Source organism: Nyctereutes procyonoides, unplaced genomic scaffold (genome assembly GCF_905146905.1).
Source record: "Nyctereutes procyonoides isolate TBG_1078 unplaced genomic scaffold, NYPRO_anot_genome, whole genome shotgun sequence".
Classification (NCBI taxonomy): domain Eukaryota; kingdom Metazoa; phylum Chordata; class Mammalia; order Carnivora; family Canidae; genus Nyctereutes; species Nyctereutes procyonoides.
The window spans coordinates 2747554-2767500 of NW_026575052.1; the positions used below are offsets into that span (position 1 = coordinate 2747554).

The 19947-nt window shown below is 52.6% G+C and overlaps 1 protein-coding gene across 1 annotated transcript in view; it reads left to right on the plus strand.

Moving 5' to 3' along the window:
* Positions 1–14602: 14602 nt before the first annotated feature.
* KAZN (kazrin, periplakin interacting protein) overlaps positions 14603–19947 on the plus strand; it is a 426675-nt gene continuing 421330 nt past the window's right edge. Inside the window, 2 exon segments of the mRNA XM_055331474.1 lie at positions 14603–14803; positions 14806–14847. Of these exon segments, the coding sequence (XP_055187449.1) occupies positions 14641–14803; positions 14806–14847 (205 nt within the window). The 5' untranslated portion in view covers positions 14603–14640.

The following is a 19947-nucleotide window of genomic DNA, read 5'->3' on the forward strand; positions in this document are numbered from 1 at the left end:
TTTTTTAAATCGGCCTCCTATTACACCCTTTATCTAGAAAAGAGGATGGTTTCATATCTATTAAATTTATGTGAACTTTATAATGACTGTTGGAGGTGAGTATTATCATTCCCACTTTATAGGACAGTATAATATATACTTATTCAAGGCAGGGTCCAAGACATTTTGTCTTTCTTTTTTTTCAATCCCTGGTGCCCGACTAATAAAAATGTAAGTCAGAGGTTTAGCAGAACCTCCTAAATGTTCTGCTTAAGACATCAATCTTTTCTTAGAAGGCAGCACAGGGTAGAGGTTTAGGCTCCGGCTTTACCATCAGTTGCGCCTGAGTTCAAACCCCAGCTCTGCACACACTGACAGTACGACCTTCAGAATTTATTTCTTGGACCCTCAGATTATTATAGTGTTACTAATACCTACCTCGTGGAATTGTTATAATAATTAAATTCCAAGATAATAAAATGAGGGGAGAAATGTAAAGCACTTAGTACGATATCTGACACATGGTAATGCTCAAAAATTATAGTTTTCACATCTCATGAGTATACTCAGAAAGGCTAGGATAAGCATACTATTTGACCACTGCGGGAACTTTTTTTTTTTTTTTAAGTATGCTTTAATCATCAGATTTGAAATTAAAAGACACAAACTGAGTGGCTGGTGTATTGCTGGATGAGGAGCAGAATCCAGGGGTTGCACATGACAGCCAGGCACGGATTCGTAGTGCTCCTGTGACAAGCCCTGCCTCTGATTAATGCAATGTGCTGGTATTACTAATAAGCAGCAGGGAACCCAGTGTGAGGCTGCCTGCTGCCTCTCATACTGGGTTCATTCACTTTATTATTTTCTAGGACATCATACAGTCCTTTAGCCACGTGGGGGGAAAAATCTGCTCATTTAATTTCCACGTAAGGGACAATTAGTACCAATTGCGATGCATAGCTACAGGAATCCAACATCTTTTACGGCGTTGACTGTTAGGATATTTGCAAATTTTCTGGTCGTCTCCGGGACATCCAGGGTAATCGTACTGTGTTGCAGTCAGCTCGGTGTTCACCAGCCCTGGTGAATTATCTATAAAATATATTCAACGCAGGGCCATGTACAATGAAGAATTATGTGACTGACGTTAGCAGACGCGAGGGGTGAAGGATAAGTGAGCCACAGCTGTGCATTGGACAAGTTGTGTGGTCACTGGTGAGGAGAGTGGACTAACATGTCACGAGCATCTACTATGCACCAGGATTTAAGCTAGGTGCTTTATGCATGTCAGCCCCCTTATCCTTAGTCCCCCGACGAAACCCTTGGGCAGGGCCAGCAGCGATCACATGGCCGGGAGCTCGGTCTCTTCTGCCTGTAAATGACACCTAAATGCCGACAATTTCCAAATTCATATTTCCAGCTCAGATCCACTGCCTGAACTCCAAACTCATGTTCCCACTGCCTGCTTGATAGCCCCATTTGGATGTCTAACATGCATCTCAAAATCAGCATACACCTCACCCCAAGCCTGCTCCTCCCAGAGCCTCCCCCAGTCATGAGTGGAGTTTTCATTCTTCTAGCTGTTCAAACCTGAAGCAGTCAAGTCATCCTGGCCTCCTCTCTCTTCACACACATGCCACATTTCCACTGTCAGCAAATCCTGTGTCTCTACCTTCAGCGTCTCTCTAGAACCCACTGCATCTTTCAATGCTCACCTCGCTCCCTCCTCGTACTCCCACCTTTTAGGCCACCATCATGACTCTCTGGACTTAGGAAGAGCTGCCTGCATGGTTTCCTTCCTCCGCTCCTGTCCCGCTAGAGTCTTTTCCACACAGCAGCCAGGGGAGCATTCTAATGCATAAGTCATCTCATATTGTGCCTCTGCTCAAACTATTCAGTGGCTCCATCTCACTGAGGATAAGAGTGGAGGCCCTCCTAAGTCCCAGAGAAGTCGAGGACTCATATGTTGATGTATCTGTCTCAGCCACTAGACTATGAGCGCTGGGAGGGCAGGGACTGGGTCTCCTCTGTCCCTGCATCCCCAGCACTGAATGCACCACCCAGAGAAGGCGCAGCAAACACTGAGAAACACTTGCTCCGTGCCCGGTACATCTTAAACCCTTATGCTCATCAACTTATTTAATCTTCATAATGACCCCGAGATAGGAACTGTTAGCACCGCTGTCTTACAGATGAGAAAACTGAGACACAGAGAAGCCAAGATCACAGGCCTGTTGGAGGCAGACCAGGGATTTGACCCCAGGCAGTCTGGCTCCAGAGGCCAGTCTGCGCTCTTAGCTAGTACATTGTCCTCATCCTCTTGTCTTTTCTAAGGTGCCCTTGGCAGGTGGGTGGTGGCCAAATGGATGAGTAAGCAAGTGCATGTTAACAGTGGTTATAACTAGCACGCAAGAGCACTCCCTGTGCGTCACCCCCTGGAAACCTTAGATTAGTTCTCTGCATGCACACACTTTCCTGGGGCATCCCCCAGGGAGCTACTCCGGGACAGAGTGAAGAGGTCAGATTTGGGCAGAGGGAAAAGTTCAGACAATGTGGCTTGCCCCTGATGACCTCTGGAGCTGGGGTGGCCCTTCAGAGTTGTCTAATTGGAGGCAGAGGTCTGGGCTTTTCTTATTCAAGTCGGTAACTGAGGGCTGGTCCCTGGGTGTGGGGGATGCAACCTTGGGTGAGGGAGGCTCCCACCGCAGAGGACAACTGCTGGTGGCAGGTGCAAGTGTGAACCCTCAGTCGCCGACACCCTCAGCCCTTGGCAGGTGAGTGCGTGGGCCCTGAGGAGGAAAGCCAGGGAGAATGCTACGGTGTGTCCCCTACTCGGACTAAGGATTTTGCATAATATCTCATTTAATCGGCACCGTACCAAGATGAGTCATGCACTTGTTACGCCCACTTTATAATCAAGCGAACTATAGCTTAGAGACATTAAGTCTAAGCTAATCAATCTAGGAAGACGAGATGGAGACTCTAGCCCCATGTGAATGAAGAAAACTTTCAGTGAGTGGCCAGGGCCCGCACATTCAAGTTGCTGCCCAGCCCATAGGCCCTGGCTCATCAGCTTGTGTCGGGGCAGCATTGGCATGGGCATGGCCATCCGTTGCCCTGGTTGGCCATGGCCCGTCTCCTGCTGGCAAAGCTCTCCCCCTGCTACGGGCATGTGCTCCTTCCCGATCCTTGCATCATGGCGAGGTCACCAGCCTGATCCTGTGGGGCTTCCGTGTTGGGCACACACCCCTACTCAGTCGGGAGAGCACCGTGCCGCGGCCTGGGGGCAGGCCAGCTCTTGCCTGGGAACAACAGGAGGGGGGCCTTGTCCTCGGACGTAGCTCAAGTAGCACCCGTAAGCCCTGAGCTGCCGAAGGCCGCGTTCCCCAGCCTCCTCTACAGGGAGAGGTGGAGAAGAGAATGGGAAAGGAGGCCAGGAAGGAGCAAGCGGCAGAGATCTCCTGGCTTGAGCTCCTGGGGTCCCTGAGCCCCGACCTACCTCTAGACTCCCAACTTCGTGAGCCAATAAATACCCCATTAGTATCTTTTTAAAAAAACTTTTTATTTAAATTCAATTTAGTTGACATATAGCGTATTATTAGTTTCAGAGGTAGAAGCCAGTTGCATAAAACACCCAGCGCTCGTTACATCACATGCCCTCCTTCATGCCCATCACCCTGCTACCCTGTCCTCCCTCCTCTCTCCCCTCTAGTGACCACCCCCATGATTTTGTTTGTTTCCTATGATTAAGAGTCTCTGATTTTATCTTACTTTATTTTTCCTTCCCTCCCCCTATGCTCATCTGTTTCGCTTCTTAGATTCCACAAGCAAGTGCACATTGACGCTCTTCCGCCTGCAGGTGGGATGACAGCCTTACGGCAGGTGCTGGTTTCAATAATGCATCGGTCCATTTTGGGTGTGTAACAAACAGCCTCAGAATCTCTGGGACTTACGACAACATTCATTTTTCCTCTTTACGGGTTGGCACATTTCCGAGGGTGTGGCTGGCTTTTTCTCCAGGCTGAACGGAGGTCGGGCTCAGGTTGGCTGCCTTCTGGGTCTTCCTTCAGGGGCTGAGAATAATGAGGCAGTTGCCAGGGCCATGCACTTCTCGTGGAGGATCGCAGGAGCATAAGAGGCCACGCAGAACTGTGTGGAAGCATTAAAGGTCCCTGCTTGCTGCAAGTCAACTAACACTCTGGTGGCCAAAGCGGGTCACATGGCCCAGTGGGGCAAAGGAAGCAGCTCTACCACCTTAGTGAGCAGTGCTGAAAAGTGGCAGGAGGGGCAGGCAGGGGCAGGGGGCACAGGGGGACACTGCTGTCCTGGGAGGGGAGTGAGGGATTAGCAGCCATCATCCTGTCTGCTGCAGGCAGGAGGAATGAGGAGAGGGGGTGAAGTGACTCTGGAGGCAGTGGGACATCCCGGCCATCGCACGGGTGGAAGGTGTCCTGTCCCCCAGGCCCCCAAGAGCGGGGTCTGTTCCAATTTCAACACAGTCAGCAGAACCCCAACACTCAGAACCACACGGGCCGTCTCGAGGCAGCAGCTCCGTGCGCAGAGAAACCAGATCCTTTCTGAGAGATCAAAATCAATTTTAAACAGACACAGCTGTTCCCCAGCGGGGGTGTCGGAAGAGGGGGAGGGACCCACCGTGGGGAATGTTTTCTTTCTTTTAGTTTTTAGTTGTTGGAATAACCAAAGAAGATCTCTAAGGTTTGATTATTAATTTCGGCAAGAATCGGTTGGCAACTTTGCTATCCTTTTCAAGAAAGCGAAGTGTAAGATTAAAGGGGGCTTCATAGCAGAGGTTTTCACCTTATATCGAGTTTGGAGGCTTTTCACAACAGAATGATCAGAAATAGAGCCGGTCGGCTTTTTTGGTGGTGGCTGGGGTTTTTTGTGTGTGTGTGTGTTGTTTCGTTTTGTTTTTTGATGCACACCTCAGTTGGATAAATCAAATGCCATAATTTAATTCAGTTCGGCACGGGCAGCCCCGGTGGCTCCGCGGTTTAGCGCCGCCTTCAGTCCAGGGCATGATTCTGGAGACCCAGGATCGAGTCCCACGTCGCGCTCCCTGCATGGAGCCTGCTTCTCCCTCTGCCTGGGTCTTTGGCAAATGTTTACCAAACGTCGTCCAAGGCCACGTGCTCACTTATAAAAATATAAACAGATAATAGCGATGGCAGGTACCGCCCCCACCCCCGCATCCCTGCATGTCTGGGCTGTCCGGGCCTGTCAACTTGCCTCCCGGGGTCTCAGTTTCCTCACCTGTACAAAAAGCACGTTCGGCCTCTGAACGCTGAGGTTCCTTCCAGATCTGAAATTCTAAAGTTCACAGACGGGGTGTTCTGTTCGCACTTGCTGCCCACGCAGAGTACAGAGGTGAGCACCTGGGAAATCAGGCCCGTTGGGGCCACGAGGGTCATGGGCCCCAGCAGGGGTGTTCAGGCGTCCTTCCAGTGGCAAAGCGATGAATTACGGAGCCGAGTGCCCCATGGCAGGTGTGGCCTGGGTCCCATCTGGCCACCACTTTTCGCTTCAGCAGTCCAAATGGTGTGTTTGGAGGAGTAAGGAAGTGACACAAGATACCAGTGAGGTAGAGGCCGCTGGCGTCCCATCGATCCAGGGCCCGGCCCTGCCTCTTGTGGCTTGTATGACCTTGGGTGGCTCAGCTCCCCGCACTGCAGGTCTCTTACCTGTGAGGTGAGCATAGCAGTAGCTTCCTCAGATGGCTGTTTTCAGGGACGTACGCTAAGTACTTGGTGGTGTGTTGGGTGAACCCATTAGCATCATTTTTCTTGTCTTATTATCACCGTACCCCCTCCCCGCGCACTTTCAGGCAAAACTGGATTCTGAACCTGCCAGCTCATTTGGCATCTTCTTAGAAAGTCTAGAAAACTCGGAAAAAAGAGTTTGTCCCATGACTGGAATTCAATCGGAAAGGTAAAATAACGTCATTCGGTGGTCTTCACATAAGAGGGCACAGAGATGCGTGAAGGTATGTTACTTTGAATTCCCACGGTAATAAGATAGAAATGATCTTTTAGAAGCTAGAACCGTAGAAACCCTCCGGGTTAGGGGGAAATCCCGGTGGTACGGGGCATGTGTGATCACTTCCTGCCTCGTGTGCAAAGGGAGCTCACCCACAGGAGGGCCCGGGCGCTGTTTCTGAGTCTGTGCCCACAGGCGGGGCTGCATTTGCCTGGGGCAAGAGGCTGCACCTCTCCTACGTGGCACAGAAGTGCTCTGTGGGCCCAGCCAGGGCCCTGGACCTGGTCCAGCCTTTGGGAAGCATCGAAGTTCACACTTGGGTTTGATGCCTCCTAATGAATGACAGGACGAGAACCTCGCTCCGTCTTTCATTTCTTCCCGAAGCTTCCTAGAAGACTCAGGCTCGACGCTATGCCCCAAAGCCCTGAGGCTGCCAGGATTAAGACCTGCAAGGCCCCCCAGTCCTCAGGGACTCCTCAATGGCCCCTTTGGGTAGGGGAGCACCCAGCTCTGTTTCTTTTTCTCCAAACTATTTCATCTCTCGGATGCAGGACGGCTGTTTCAGAGCCCAGACACTTGCTTCCCTTCACTGACAGCCCCAGCTGTCTAAGGGGCTAGCTGTGGAACCAACGTGCTGGGAGGAGGGTCGGGGCTGGAGACGTGGCTGCAGGATCCCAGAGAACCCCCCACCAGGGGACAGGGTGAGCCTCCCCCCACCCCCAGCCCTGGTTTCTAGGTCTCTGCCAACTGCTTTTAACACCAAACCTCCTAGCTCTTTGCTTTTCCAGAGGGGTGCACGGCCACAGCTAGCAGTGCCTGGGCCCAGGGGTCAGGGTGTCATTCCACTACCCAGACGCCGGAGGCGACTGACCCGCAGCACCATCACCGACGTGGCTCTGAGCAAACACAGCTCCCTCTTGAACTGCACACATGCCTAATAACGCGGTCTCGTGGTTTCAAATATTGGATTATAAAATTGTTTTACTTCTCCCCCGCATAAAATAAGGCAGGTAAACAGATAAAGGGGGCAGTCAATTAAGATAAATATGGCAACTTCACAATTTCCTGGCTGGAGACACATTATCCCAATGAGCCGAATGTTGGGTAAAATAGCTCTCTTCTAATTATGTATACAGTTGGATACATAATCCTGAATCCTGAATATCGGGGCAGATGGTTGCAGATACAGTCCTCATGGCACATGGGCTGAACGGTGTATACTATTTGGCCAATAAATATGGTTTCCCGGGGCACTTTAGTGCCGGGAAGGTTTAGTGTTGACTCCAGGGGCGAGATTCCAAGGCCCTTCCTTACTACTGCTGTCTCCAGTTCCTGAGAAAGGACAGGTCACCATATCTGAGATGCGTTTGTAATGAGTCGTTAGGGGCACCGGGGTCTTAATTCTCTAGGCTGATTGGTGCCTAATATGGTGTCTGCCTGTGGCCTTGAGCGAGGGCCACACTGGTCTTTATTGCACTGGTCCTAAGAGGGTGGGGGGCCTCGGTGCATCAGGCATCCTAGGAGCAGAAAGAAATGAGCAGAGAGGGAAGCAGAAGCTCTCAGGAGTCTGAGCAAGGGGTGGCGGCGAGAGAAGAGATGAGTGAAAAACCTCTCCTGGAGATATCGCTTAGTTAACTAAACAGCGGAGCAAAATATGGGGAGAAAAAGGATAAGGGGTCCTGAAAATCCCATTCTTGGAAAATCCTACAGTGCTCCTTACTGAGTCTAACGCACTTCTGTTAAAACACACACACACACACACACACCAAAACAAAACAAAACCCCCCCAAAAAACCTATCTTCTCATCCACCCCTAGAAAGCATAAAAAGCAACTCGTCTAGGATGGAGATCACACAAATGATACTATCAGTGAGAAAAGAATGAATTACCCACTTAGGGTAGGTCTGCAAAGCATTTCAAGCCACTGGGGTGCCATTTCATGAACCAAAAGAACTAATTTACCAAATAGGTCCCCAGGGCCTGGGAGAACTAATGCACTGGCCACCAAGGAGTGGCTCCTTCTATTTCTCCATCACTTCGGTGCCTTTGGTGGAGAAAGAAGGGCCTGGAGCCGGAAGGAACCAGGAGGTTCCCTTGGTGCATCAGGACCCACGGGGAGGAGACCGTGCTCGTGCATCCGAGGGGAAGGGAAAGGGAGAGAAGGCAGAGGCATTGGCCTCAGACACACCTGGGCCTGGATCTGGTTCTGCATCTCCTCGCTGGGTGAGTCGAGCAAACCTAAGCTTGGAGTTTCTACTGATCTGTGGAAAGGGGCTCCTAACGCCTACCTCAGTGATGAGAAGGTTCACTGTGGCTGGTGGAAAGGCACGCCCACGCTGGGGCCCGAAGGACGGGAGCTGCCCGTACAGCCCTGGCTGCACCCATCCTCCTCTCTGGCACCTCTTCGGGTGTGTCTGCACCACTGGTAACCATCAGGTTCTTGGGGGCACCAGGTACCCTGTGGGATGCCTTGAGTGCATTGGGTCATTTAATTCCTCAACAGGTCTGTGAAGTATGTAGTCACGTCATCCCGTTTCACTAATGAGGAAGTTGAGGCTCAGGGAAGTTAAGAAACTCTGCTAGTGTCATGGAGTGAGTAAGTGGCAGGATTGGGACTCGAACCCTTGTCTCCTTAACTCCAGAGCCTGTGCGTTGGCTCTACTCTTGCCCTCGGAGAAGAGAGAGCTCATTGGTGACGTCCGTTGGCATCATCCTGCCAGCGGGCTCTGGGGAGGGGGCTCCCCTGAGACGAAGAAATGGAGCCAAAGGCACAGTGGCTGGGAGACTTGACCGTGTGCTCTTGAGCCTGTTGAAGGAACCCCCCAGAGACTGCTCTGTGGCGCTGGAAAACAGGAGAGGACCAAGACCTGAGGAGGAGGGAGGTCTGGCAAGATACCCAGGGGTTGAACCAGTCCTTGGGGGTGCAGGGATGGTTTTCTACAGGTGGACGTATTTGTCTCAAGGTTTTGCATTTTACTTGGCTGTTGTTACTTGTCACCATCACACAGGTGACAAAGCCAAGAGCCAAGAGCCCAGGGCGTCAGGTACATCCTTTTGTGAGCCCTGCACCACACCAGGTAAGAAACATCAAAAATACAAGGGACATTCAAGAAAGGAAAAAAACTGCACTTCTCTGAAGAAGTAGAGGCTTTGAGTACCTACGTGTGTGTAGGAGTCCGTGGGGAGCATGTGTCCTCAGTCCTTATCTATCCCACGCGTGCGGGCGTCTGAGTTACAGGTGAATGTGGAAAGAGCGTTTGCAAGCGGAGAACATGCAACGATGGCCGAGTTGTTTAAATACACACAGAGGGAGGCACCTGACCAACTTCCCGACCCTTAGATGAGCGATTGCTAGGGAGTCAAGGGGAGAATGTCACTCTTCACACTAATAAATGTGCTCTGTGTTCACACTGATTGTGTGTGTGTGCCGTGCAGACACGTGTAGACATTCTCCTCTTGTGTAGACATCCTCCTCTTGCAGCTCCAGGCTGTTTCCCTAAGCCCCACAGTCCTCTGTCCCATTGTCCCCTCCTGGTGTCTTTTTTCTCTCCATCCCTTCGTTTCATAACTGTGGATATGAGGGTGACCCACGGCAGCCCGGGGGCATTGCTGGGAAGGGGTTGTAGCTTAGCTGTTGGGGTTCACGGTGGGCACACTCTCTGTGTACAGGTCTGGCCCCTTCCTCGTCCTCTTGCCCAGGGGCCCGAGTTCCGGTTGCCCCCGTCTGGCAGATGCTTTGCCCTTTCCCGAGCACCTGTTAAACCCCACTCAGCCAAAGTCAACCGTGTGAATGAACAAAAGATACGACTCCCAGATTGGCCGGGATTTGCACGTGACCATTGTAATAAACAGAGCATCCATCTGCAGGGAGGGAGGGGGGCTCCCGAGGGACTCTCGGGTGGACGGGGGTGGGGAAGACAGGTGGAAGCATCCAGGAGAGAGGGAGCCGGGAGCCCTGCAGGCATTCCTGCCGTCCCGAGGCTTCCTCGCATTTATGTGTTTCACGCGTGTGCGCGGTGCTTTCTGAGCACCTGCCCTGGGTGCCCAGGGCAGTGAGTCTCCAGCTTCGGCATGGTGCACTAGATGCTCCCGGGAAGCAGTTGCTGCAAATGCGGATCCCTGGCACCTCCTCAGAGACTGTGGTTGGTCAGACATTGAGGCTAGAGGTCTACATCTTAACAAAAGAATTAAGCGGACGGGAGGGTAGTGAGCAAGGGGAGAGGGGTACACGGTGAGGTCAGAGGCCAGATTGCACAAGGCCGTGAGCTCACGCCTTCAAATCTAGAAACCTGGAACCAGTAAGTAGTTCAGTATGAACCCAACAGTCCATGATGCTGGGTACACATTAGTAGGATGCTGGGTCATGTGCTAAGGACTCGGCTCTTCATCCCTCCCAACTCCTTCACCAACAGGGCTTCAGGGTCCCTCCCTGTCCCTGGGTCCTTGTTTCTCCATCCATCATTATACAAGGAGAATGCTGGAATGAATGAACCCAACGTTGCCTTCCAGGACCCGGTAGCCTCATTTGGTTGCTGGGTGGTGCAACCACACGTACTGGCTTCCCGGGGACAGTTCCGATATATGCCACTTGTCCCAGCTTCATTATTCCTAACATCCTCGTTGGCCCTCAGAAGTGTTCCAGTTTGGACATTAAATTATAAGGCCATTCTATTTATGGGAGAAGGGAGGTACACATGACACGGCTGTCGGCGATGGGCTAGGCTCTCTGCCTTGGTTCTGATTAGGATATTTCTTTCTCTGAGTAAGGATGGTCTTGCGGACTTTCCAAAATGCCCAGGTAAGCTTTGAAGGGCACCAAATGCACATGGCACAGTTGCTCAGAATGATGCTCAAGAAGATGAGGCGCTCGGCAGATACTGGTAGAGGCTGGTGAGTGCACAGGGGCCGGCGGGCAAGGCCTGAGCGAGCCTCGGATGGGGTCTGGTTGATGGGGAAAGACGGCAGCGGGGAAATGGGAGGAGATCCCTATGGAGCAAGCCCATTTCCCAGCATGGTTCTCAACACCAGCTCACTGGGCCGGGAGGCCGGGGCTACTCTAGGAACGAGCACTGTCACGTGCTCACAGTTGTGAGCCCCCGAGGGGGGGGGCTGTGGTTGAGAGACAGCTCCAGAGCCCCTCCCCCAAGTTCATATGTGTCTCCCAAGAAATGAGTCGTAAACGCACATGAGCCTGCGGGGAGGCGGGCGGGCGGGCAGAGACGTGGGTTCTGGGACCGTTTTGTTACCTGAGATCACCTGGGGAGGAGCGGTGGTGGAAGCTGGGGTGCGGGAGAGAGGGAGACTAGTCATCTTTTTGGTTTAAATCAAGTAGACTCTAGAGGGTAATTGATCCCAGACTTTCTGTCTGAGATCTGGTCCTTTTGCACGTGGGTGAACATAAGGAGACACAGCTGCTAAAAGCCCCCTTTTTCATGTTAAGAAGCAATTTCTCAAAAATAAAATTCTTTAAAATCCTAGGAGGCACCCCAGGAGTTTCTAAAGTGAGTTTCTTGACATTTCAATGGCTGTTTTACAACCGGGGAAGAGGAGGCACAGAGAGAGAGAGAGAGAGAGAGAGAGAGAGAGAGAGGAACTCAAGGAATGGGTGTTTGCTTTCTTTCCTCCTTGTTAGATTTTTGTTGTTGTTGTTGTATTTTGTTTTGACTTGATTTGAAGATTCTGGTGGGTGGGAATAATCTCACTGGAGAGGAAAATGAGTAACACTTGGTCAGTTTGTTTACGGTACGAACACGCTCACACGGGTTACGTGGCAAGGGTGCAAAGACGCATGAACGCCGACCCCCCTCCTTCTCCCACGCCGAAGCTCTCGGTGAGCTCTCCAGGCAGAGCTGCTCCTGATTGTCGCCCCAGAAACTTTGTTCCCAGGACACCCCTTCCCCCCCACCCCAGTTACCGGTACTTGCACATGTGCTGACTTCTGTCTTTATTGAGACGAAAGTTACATAACATAAAATGAACCTTTTTTAAGGGGGGGGGAGGGGCAGAGGAAGCATGAGAGAGAACCTCAGGCAGGCTCCATGCCCAGCACACAGCCAGACTTGAGACGCGATCTCAGGACCCTGAGTTGGTGACCTGAGCTGAAATCGAGAGTCACACACTTAACCGACCGAGCCACCCGGGCACCCCCGAGGTGAACCATTTTAAGGCGAACAATTCAATGGTATCTAGTACGTCCATAATGTTGTGCGGCCACCACCTCTATTTCTAAACTGTTTCCTGACCTCCCCCAGAATAAAACCCAGTACCCATTAAGCAGGTATTTCCCGTTCTCCTCTTCCCCCAGCCCCCGGCACGCATGTCTATTTGGACTTACCTAATCTGGGGATTCCATGGAAATGAAATCCTGGTACCTTCTGCGTGCGGCTTCTTTCACCTAACATACTGTCTTTTGAGCTCCATCTACATGGTGGGAGGTGTCCGTGCCGCATTCCTTTTCATGGCTGAGTAGTACCCCACTGTATGGACATACCGCGACTTGTTTATCCAATCTTCTGTGGTAGGACGTTTGGGCTGTTTCCACCTGCTGGCTGTGGTGGGTAGCGCTTCTCTGAACATTTGTGTAGGACCTTCCGTCCGGATAACTGTTTTCACCTCTTTGGCTGTCTACCCAGGAGTGTGATTGCTCAGTCATAATGCGATTCCGTGTTTGACTTTCTGAGGGACCACCAAACCAAACCCATAGTTTCCCATAGTGGCTGAACCACGACCGCCCCTCGTTTGAGGTTCCTCCATAATATAACCAAAGGACTTCAAAGAACCGAATCCTGATTTTACAGCTATACCATGCAGCCTAAGTTTCTTGGTTGGTCCGGTGGGGTCAGAATTCCCGCTAATGAGACTCAGGTCAGGGGTTCAATCCCCAGCTGAGCAGTTAGCTCGGTAGAGGAGACAGTGAAAAATGCTGCCGGCTGCCACATGTTCCACCAACACCGCCTTGCCCTGTTGCAAAAGCTTGTTAGTGGCCCCAGGGGGTTGGAGCAAGAGTGCGTTTTTATGGTTCCATATAAAAATCTAGCATCCAAGGCACAGTGGGACTAATTGGAAATCAGATGACCGCTTACTTCCGGTCTCGGTTCCACCTGATTTCTGCGGGTCCCTGGGGTCAATCGCTTAAAACGCACCCCCCCCCCCCACCTGGAGCTTCAGTTTCTTCATCTCCAAAGTAGAATCCCTAATCCTTACTCCAAAGAGATGACCATGCAGCCTGAGCCCTCTGCGCACAGTAGGCTTCCTACCTGGTGGATGCCGCCGGTACCTCCCAAGGGTGGGCAACTTGAGCCTGTGCCGGCGCCCGCCATCCCCTCCGCTCCTGCAGCAGGCTCCCGGCGGGCGGGCCGGAGGACTCTCTCCGGAGGTTGACTGACTGAGCTCCAATGGTGGTGCACTATTGTCCTCGGGGTTACACTGGCTGTTTTAAATTGTCCTATTTGCATGGAATGAAGCTTGCTATGGTAACAAGGTCTGGTGGCTGGAATCCAGGGCCCCAGTGAAAAAATGCAAAGCCTTGTGCTCTGGGACAAAGAGGAGCCAGATGGGTTTATCAACTTTAAGGTAACCTAGGGTTCTCCTGTGAAGAGGGAATGGGTAAACTGAGGCAGCAGGGCGTCAGCGCTCCCAGGAGAAAGGGGGCAAGGCCCTTTTTTTAGGCGGGGGGCTTCCAGTCTCCTTCTCAGCCCTGTTGCCCACCCCCCGCCCCCCAGTATGTAGCCAAAGCTAGGAAGCTTAGGACCTGGCTGAGGCCAGCTGTCTGGCTCGGGTGCACAGACCAAGGGGTTCGGGTCTGTGGGGCACCCCGGGGCAGGGCGGGGAGCTCCTTCCGGGGAGGGCCGCCAGCGCAGGTGGGGGCGGGGGGAGGGCACTCGGGGCACCAGCTGGGCTCCCCTAGCGCAGTCCCCGCGCATCTCCAGGAGGTGAAGCCCGGCTGCCCGCCCCCCCCCCCCCCGTCCCCTCCCGGAGCTGCGTCCCCGCCCCCCTCCCCTGCACCCCTGTCCCCGGAGCACCCACCCCCTGCCCGGCCCGGCCCGGCCCTGCCCGGCCCTGCTGCCCAGGGTGCTGGGGCGCCTGCTGGCCCGGGCGGGGGCCGCCCCACCGCTGCGGGGAGGGGACCCAGGGCCGGCCTCGCCGCGCGCGCGCCCCCTGCCCCTCGCGGGGGGCGCCCCCTCGCGCCCCCGGGGGCCGCCGCCCGCCTCCCCCGCGCCCCGGGGAGGGTGTCCCCAGGGCGGGGGCCGCGGGGGGCCGAGGGTGCGCCCCGCTGCCGGCCCGGGCCCCCTCCGGAGCGCGCGGCGATGGTAGGCTCCGGCCCCGGAGTGGGGCGCGGGCGCGCGGTGTCCTTCCCGGCCGCGCTGGGCGCCCGCCGGGGTCTCGGGAGCTCCGCTCCTCCTCCTCCCCCTCCTCCCCCTCCTCCTCCTCGGGCTCCTCCTCCTCCCCCGCCGCCTCGCTACCGCCGCGGCTCCGGCTGGAGGCGCCGCTGTCATTCCTGCGCCCGAGCAGCCGGCGCTGCCGGAGCCTGGGGGTCGGGGCGCGGGGGAGCCGGGCCGCGGGGGGCCCAACAGGTAGAGCCGGGGGCGCCCGGCCGCGCCCCCCCAGCGCGCGCGCATCATGCAGCTCTTTGTCACCTCTCTCGCCCCCAGGCCAGCATCCTGAGCATGATGGAAGACAATAAGCAGCTCGCGCTCCGCATCGATGGGGCGGTCCAGTCGGCCAGCCAGGAGGTGACCAACCTGCGGGCCGAGCTCACGGCCACCAACCGGAGGCTGGCGGAGCTGAGCGGCGGCGGCGGCGGCCCGGGCCCGGGAGCGGCGGCGGCGGCGGCGCGGCGGCGGACATGGAGAGCCAGCAGCTCGGCGCGCAAGGTAGGGGCGGGGGAGGGCTCGGGGCGCGCGGGGCGCCCGGGCCAGCTCGCCGCGCGGTGCAGCGCTTGCAGGCTGCTGTCATTCCGGGTCCACGCGGTCGCACGGGGCCCGGGGCGGCGCCCCTCCCGCGCGTGCAAGTGCCCTTCGGGAGGCACACGGCCCCCCCGGCTCCGTGGGCAAACTTTGCATGCCCGGGGGCCTCCGCGCCCACCCGCGGCCGTGGGAAGGCGGAGAGGGTGGGGAGCCACAGCGCGCACAGCGCCCGCAGCGCCCGCAGCGCCTCCCGCACCCCCGCGCCCCGGGGCGACCGCGAGCTCGGTTGGGGTACAGGGCTGGACCGGCTCGCACTTTTCTCCACGGAGGCCGAATCCCCGGGCTCGATTACATCTGGACTTTATTCCCCCTCCACACACACACACACACACACACACACACACACACACACACCTGAGATCCTGCAGACAGCGGAACACAGCGATGCAACAGTAGATGCTCTGCTCAGCAGGGAGTTTCGATTTCCAGCAAATATAAACAGGAGAGCACTTTGCAGAGGGAAATCTTAGACCTCAAAGGCTGAGTGATGGGCTCCTGGAGAAAGGAAGGCTGAGGTGCTGGGGTGCAGGGGAGCCGCTGCTGGAAGGGACTGTTTGCACTTTAGAGGATGGGGATGGGGCAGGGAGGTGGGGGGAGACAGCTGGACCGTGTTGACATTGACAGTGATGAAGCCCTGAAGCGCCGGGGAGGGTTAAAGGTGGAGGAAGCATCCCAAAATGTCCTGTTTGGTTTCCGTGGATTGGAAAGTAAAAGGGCAGACTGGCCTTTCAGCCTTTTCCTTTTCCTTTTTTTTTTTTTTTTTTTTTTTTTGCCTAATTGCTCTTTAAGAAATGGTATCACTGATCATTAATATCATCTCCTATTATAAAACCAAAACCGCTGAAATCCAGAGTTCGACAGAGAAACACGATCCAGCCCAGCAGGGCCACTTGTATAAATATGTCACTCGGTGAAGTATGAGGTACCAATCGCTCAGTGGTTCGGAGGAGGAATTTTCTGGTTTGGTTGCTATTTCAAGAGCTTTCCCCTAAGTGTGGAGAGAGTGTCCGTGTTGGTGTCGAAGCCTTCTGCCCTCGGTTTCTAGTTGCTCCTTCCCTTCCCGGGGAAGGGGTGCTTTTTTTCTGGTGCGGGATCCTAAGGCTGTACATCGGTCTTACTTGGTGTCTCAAGTCCCGTGAACTTGGGACTTTGGGAGTCGGTCAGAAGTCTCAGGAATCCGGGCGGGAATTGGGTACTGAAGTAGCCATGATGTAATGGTGGGAAGGTGTTGGAAAGCCGTTATTTGCTGCAGTTTTCAAGGTAGGTATCGGCTTATTCTATCATTTATCTCTTGCTCTGTCATTGTGTGTGGAAGATGCTCTCCGCTGGCATCTGGAGGGGAAAAAAAAAAAAAAAAGGAAGCCAGACTGCACGGTAATGCTTTACTCTTTATCGGCAGAGACTCTTCCAACATTAGAGAAATAGCTCCGATCTGGCATTCTGCTAAGAATCAAAAGCCGCGGTGGGGAGGGCTGAACAGTGCTGGTTTATTCCCCACCGTCCGCCCCCTTCCTCACTGGGGAAAAGTTAAGTGGCTTTCCCGGGGTCCAGCTGCAGGGCGAGCACGCTGAGGAGGTCAGGACGGCAGCGGTCCACGCGCCCAACTTGGAAATGCAGATACTTAGCTGATGGTTAAATGGTTGTCGTCGTGGAGCAAGGGTGGGCGGTTTCCTTCTTCTCTTTTCCTACAAAAATGCACAAGGCTGTCCGAATGACTTTTGGATCTCCCCATATCCTTAAAAACACACGAAACCAGCATCTCCCTCGTGCTCACAGAGGTACTGCCCGCCTCGGTAGCCGCCTGTGGGCCGTTGGATGAAGGATGGTCTTGATTTTCTCCCCTCTGTGTATCCTTGATATTTTTCGACCTCCACCAAGGGGGAGTTTAGTGATTTCATAATCAGAGAATAAAATGTTAAAGGTTAAAAAAAGATTTAAAAAAATGTTAAAGGTTAACTCAATCGTTGGCCACATATCCCTCTAAATTGATGTGATGAATTTAAACCAAGGTGATGCTTGAAAAGACAACAAGCTCCCCGCCACCCCACCCCGCCGCCCCTGCCATATAATCCAATAGGGCATCACTTACTTGTCTATACAGGGGTACCTCAAACTAGTACTTTTTGCCTCCGTGAGTTCTTTCGGTTTTGTTTTTATTTTCTTGTTTTGGTTTTCTCTCCTGACCTATGGGAGCGTTTTGCCAGAACAGAAACCCCCTGCAGACATGGTCCGGTGGGTTTCTTCAGCTGGCGCTTTCGTGTTCCTAAAGGAAAGCGTGGGGTTCTCTCAAGCGAACTCTAAAGTGCGGCCCGATTGGTTTCCTCGTGCTTCTTCATGACACACCTCCTGGAAGCTCAGCTCATGGGGGTTCCTGACTGTTCTTCCGAATTCATCTCCTGTTTTAATTTTGTCTGTGCTGGTGAGATTTCATGGGCCCACACCCTGGGAGCATTGGGTTGCTATTGAGTTGTCTTTTTGCAGAATCAAAGTTTTGAATGAAATGAGTATCTTTCAAAATGCATCTGGAGAAGTCGTATTTTACTAAAGGGCATTATGCACATATTAAATGAATGCTAATGCACTTTTAATAATATTAGCACAAATGGTTACAGGGGAGAGTCACCTCTTGCTCTCCCCGCCAAGACTTCGTTAGATCTATCTTCAATTTTTTGGTTAAAAATTTTCTTTAATGAATTAAGCGAGCTCATCAGTTCGCCATGGGAGTTTTGTTCCAGCGATGGTATCTGACGGTAGGTGAGTCAATGAAGAAAACTTGGGTTTTCCTAGAGAGTTAATGCAGTGTGTCATTTAAACAAAATATTAACTTGGTTGGTACCCTGTGTGAGCTGGCATGGTTGCTACATAACGGAGTCTAGAAAGTGAACTGCTGAAAATCTGGGCTTTCGACACTTTGCAGGATCTTCTTTCGGAATCTGTGTTGAAAGAACACTTGGCAGCCAGCCCATCTCCTCTCTCCCTGCTTCGAGTGAGTTGGATAATCCCTAATGAGGATGCTGGCATACAGTGTAGAGGGCATCCGTGCAGGGCGGCACATTTCACAGCTCCGGAGCTGCCTCTTGGGTTGGGGGGCGGGGGTCAAAACTGCCTTTGACAGGTGGACAGAAGGAGCCTCGGAAAGAACAGAGCCAAGCATTTGTTCCAATTTGTCTTGTTGTTGGTAGCCAGAGAACGGATTTGTTTAAAGTAACATTTCTAAGCTGTTTTCCTCGGCGTAACATCTCTGGAAAATGTGTTTAAAATGCTTGCTGTTCTTTGAGGGGAAAATATAGCAGTTTGTTTCTCCGAAAATGTTTTATCTGATGAATGACTAATATTAGATTCAATTGGTTGCTTTGCTATGCATAGAATAAAACAATTAAGCTCCATTGTACCCAATACAAATAGGTGTTAACTGTATATTCCATAAAATACGTGTGCCTAGTAGGATGTATGCCTACTGCTATTAGTTTGTGGGTTTTTTTTTTTTTTTGGAAGTAATTGTATTTATATGCTGATGCGAGTGGAAGTGCTGATAGCGTCTTTTTTGGGCGTTGAGGACTAGCAAGCAGCCTACTGCATGTGTTAGGATGGGGATGGAGAACAGGGTCGTTCTCTACACCTTGGTACATTTCCATAAGTAGATGCAAGTTTTTTATTTTTTTTTCTCCCTAGGTGCTAAAATAGACTGTTACTTCAGGTCTGACTGTTCTTATGTAGCATCACTACAACACTGGAAATTCTTCGGTGAAGTATGAATTACCTCTGGACTAAATTGAATGTGTGAGCAGTCTGCAGAGACGCTAGACACTGTGGCTTTGCAAAATAAGTTCTGTCTTTTGGCATCCCCTTCCCAATTCATTCTACCTACGCTCTTGTTTTCCCAAGTAGACTTCTTCTTTTTTTTTTTTCGAAAAAGGATTTTTTCAAATGGCAGAGAAGATGGAACAAAATGAGGTGGGATCTCTGAGGCCTCCTGTTAGCTTGCCCCCAACGTATAGGGCTTGGGTCACGTACGTCTTGGTTTTCTGGCTGTACCAATGGGGCGAGAGAATCGTGTGTCTCTTCCTCATCTGCTAGGCTGTCAAGAGATGGGACTTCAAAGTTCTTCCCAAAAATCCCCATGCATGGTCACAAAGAGATTACTTACAGATCAGTACAGCATGGTTGAAATTAGTTATTGATTGCCTATTATTTACTGTCTTCCCATTGTCTTTGGAAAATGCCTTCCGAGGACCCCTTAAGTCAAGTTTCTGGCTCTGATTAATTTCATGCTTCCGATATTCCATGATTTACTGGTGCTTTTCAGAACTTCTTTGATATTAACCAGGGTCTAAGCCAAACTGATCTTATTAGTGGGAGCACTGCCCCCATGTCCTCCCAGGGTAAGACAAGGTTTGTCTTCCTTCCCATGCCTTGACCCCTTACTCCCCAAGACCGCTGGCACTTTTTAGGAATCCCGTAGGTCATAATTTGTGACTTACTGGCTGCCAGTGAGCTTGTAGCAGATGGGCCTGGCAGGTGGGGAGTGCTGGTTGGAGCGTTGCCTACTTGCACAGTGCAAGTCATATGGGGCCCAGAAGGTCAAGCTTGGGGTCCTGGCCATGTCCGTTGCCTATTTTGTTTATATTTATTCCTGAGTTATATGGCTAAGGAGAGTGCAGTCAACATGAATTCCCCAGTTCTTGTTTCAGACCTTTTCCGGGATTGGTTAGTGTGAGCTTTGGCGCTTAGCTTCTTACCCCCTGCCATCCATCAGGCAAGGACACTACTTATTCTGCCCGCTGAGGCCAGGGAATGGGTTTTTAAGGGATCCTGTAAGTGAAAATCAGTCTGTACCGTTTGGGCTGGGTATCAGGGTGAGTAACACATGGGATGACACGGGGTGCCACCAACAGCACTCATCACAGTATCTTAGTCACCTGAAATGCAGGCGGAGCAGGTTCAGGCAGGATCACTTAGGAAAAGCCAGCTTCCCAGAAGCCCACAGAGTGACCATCCATCGTGGCA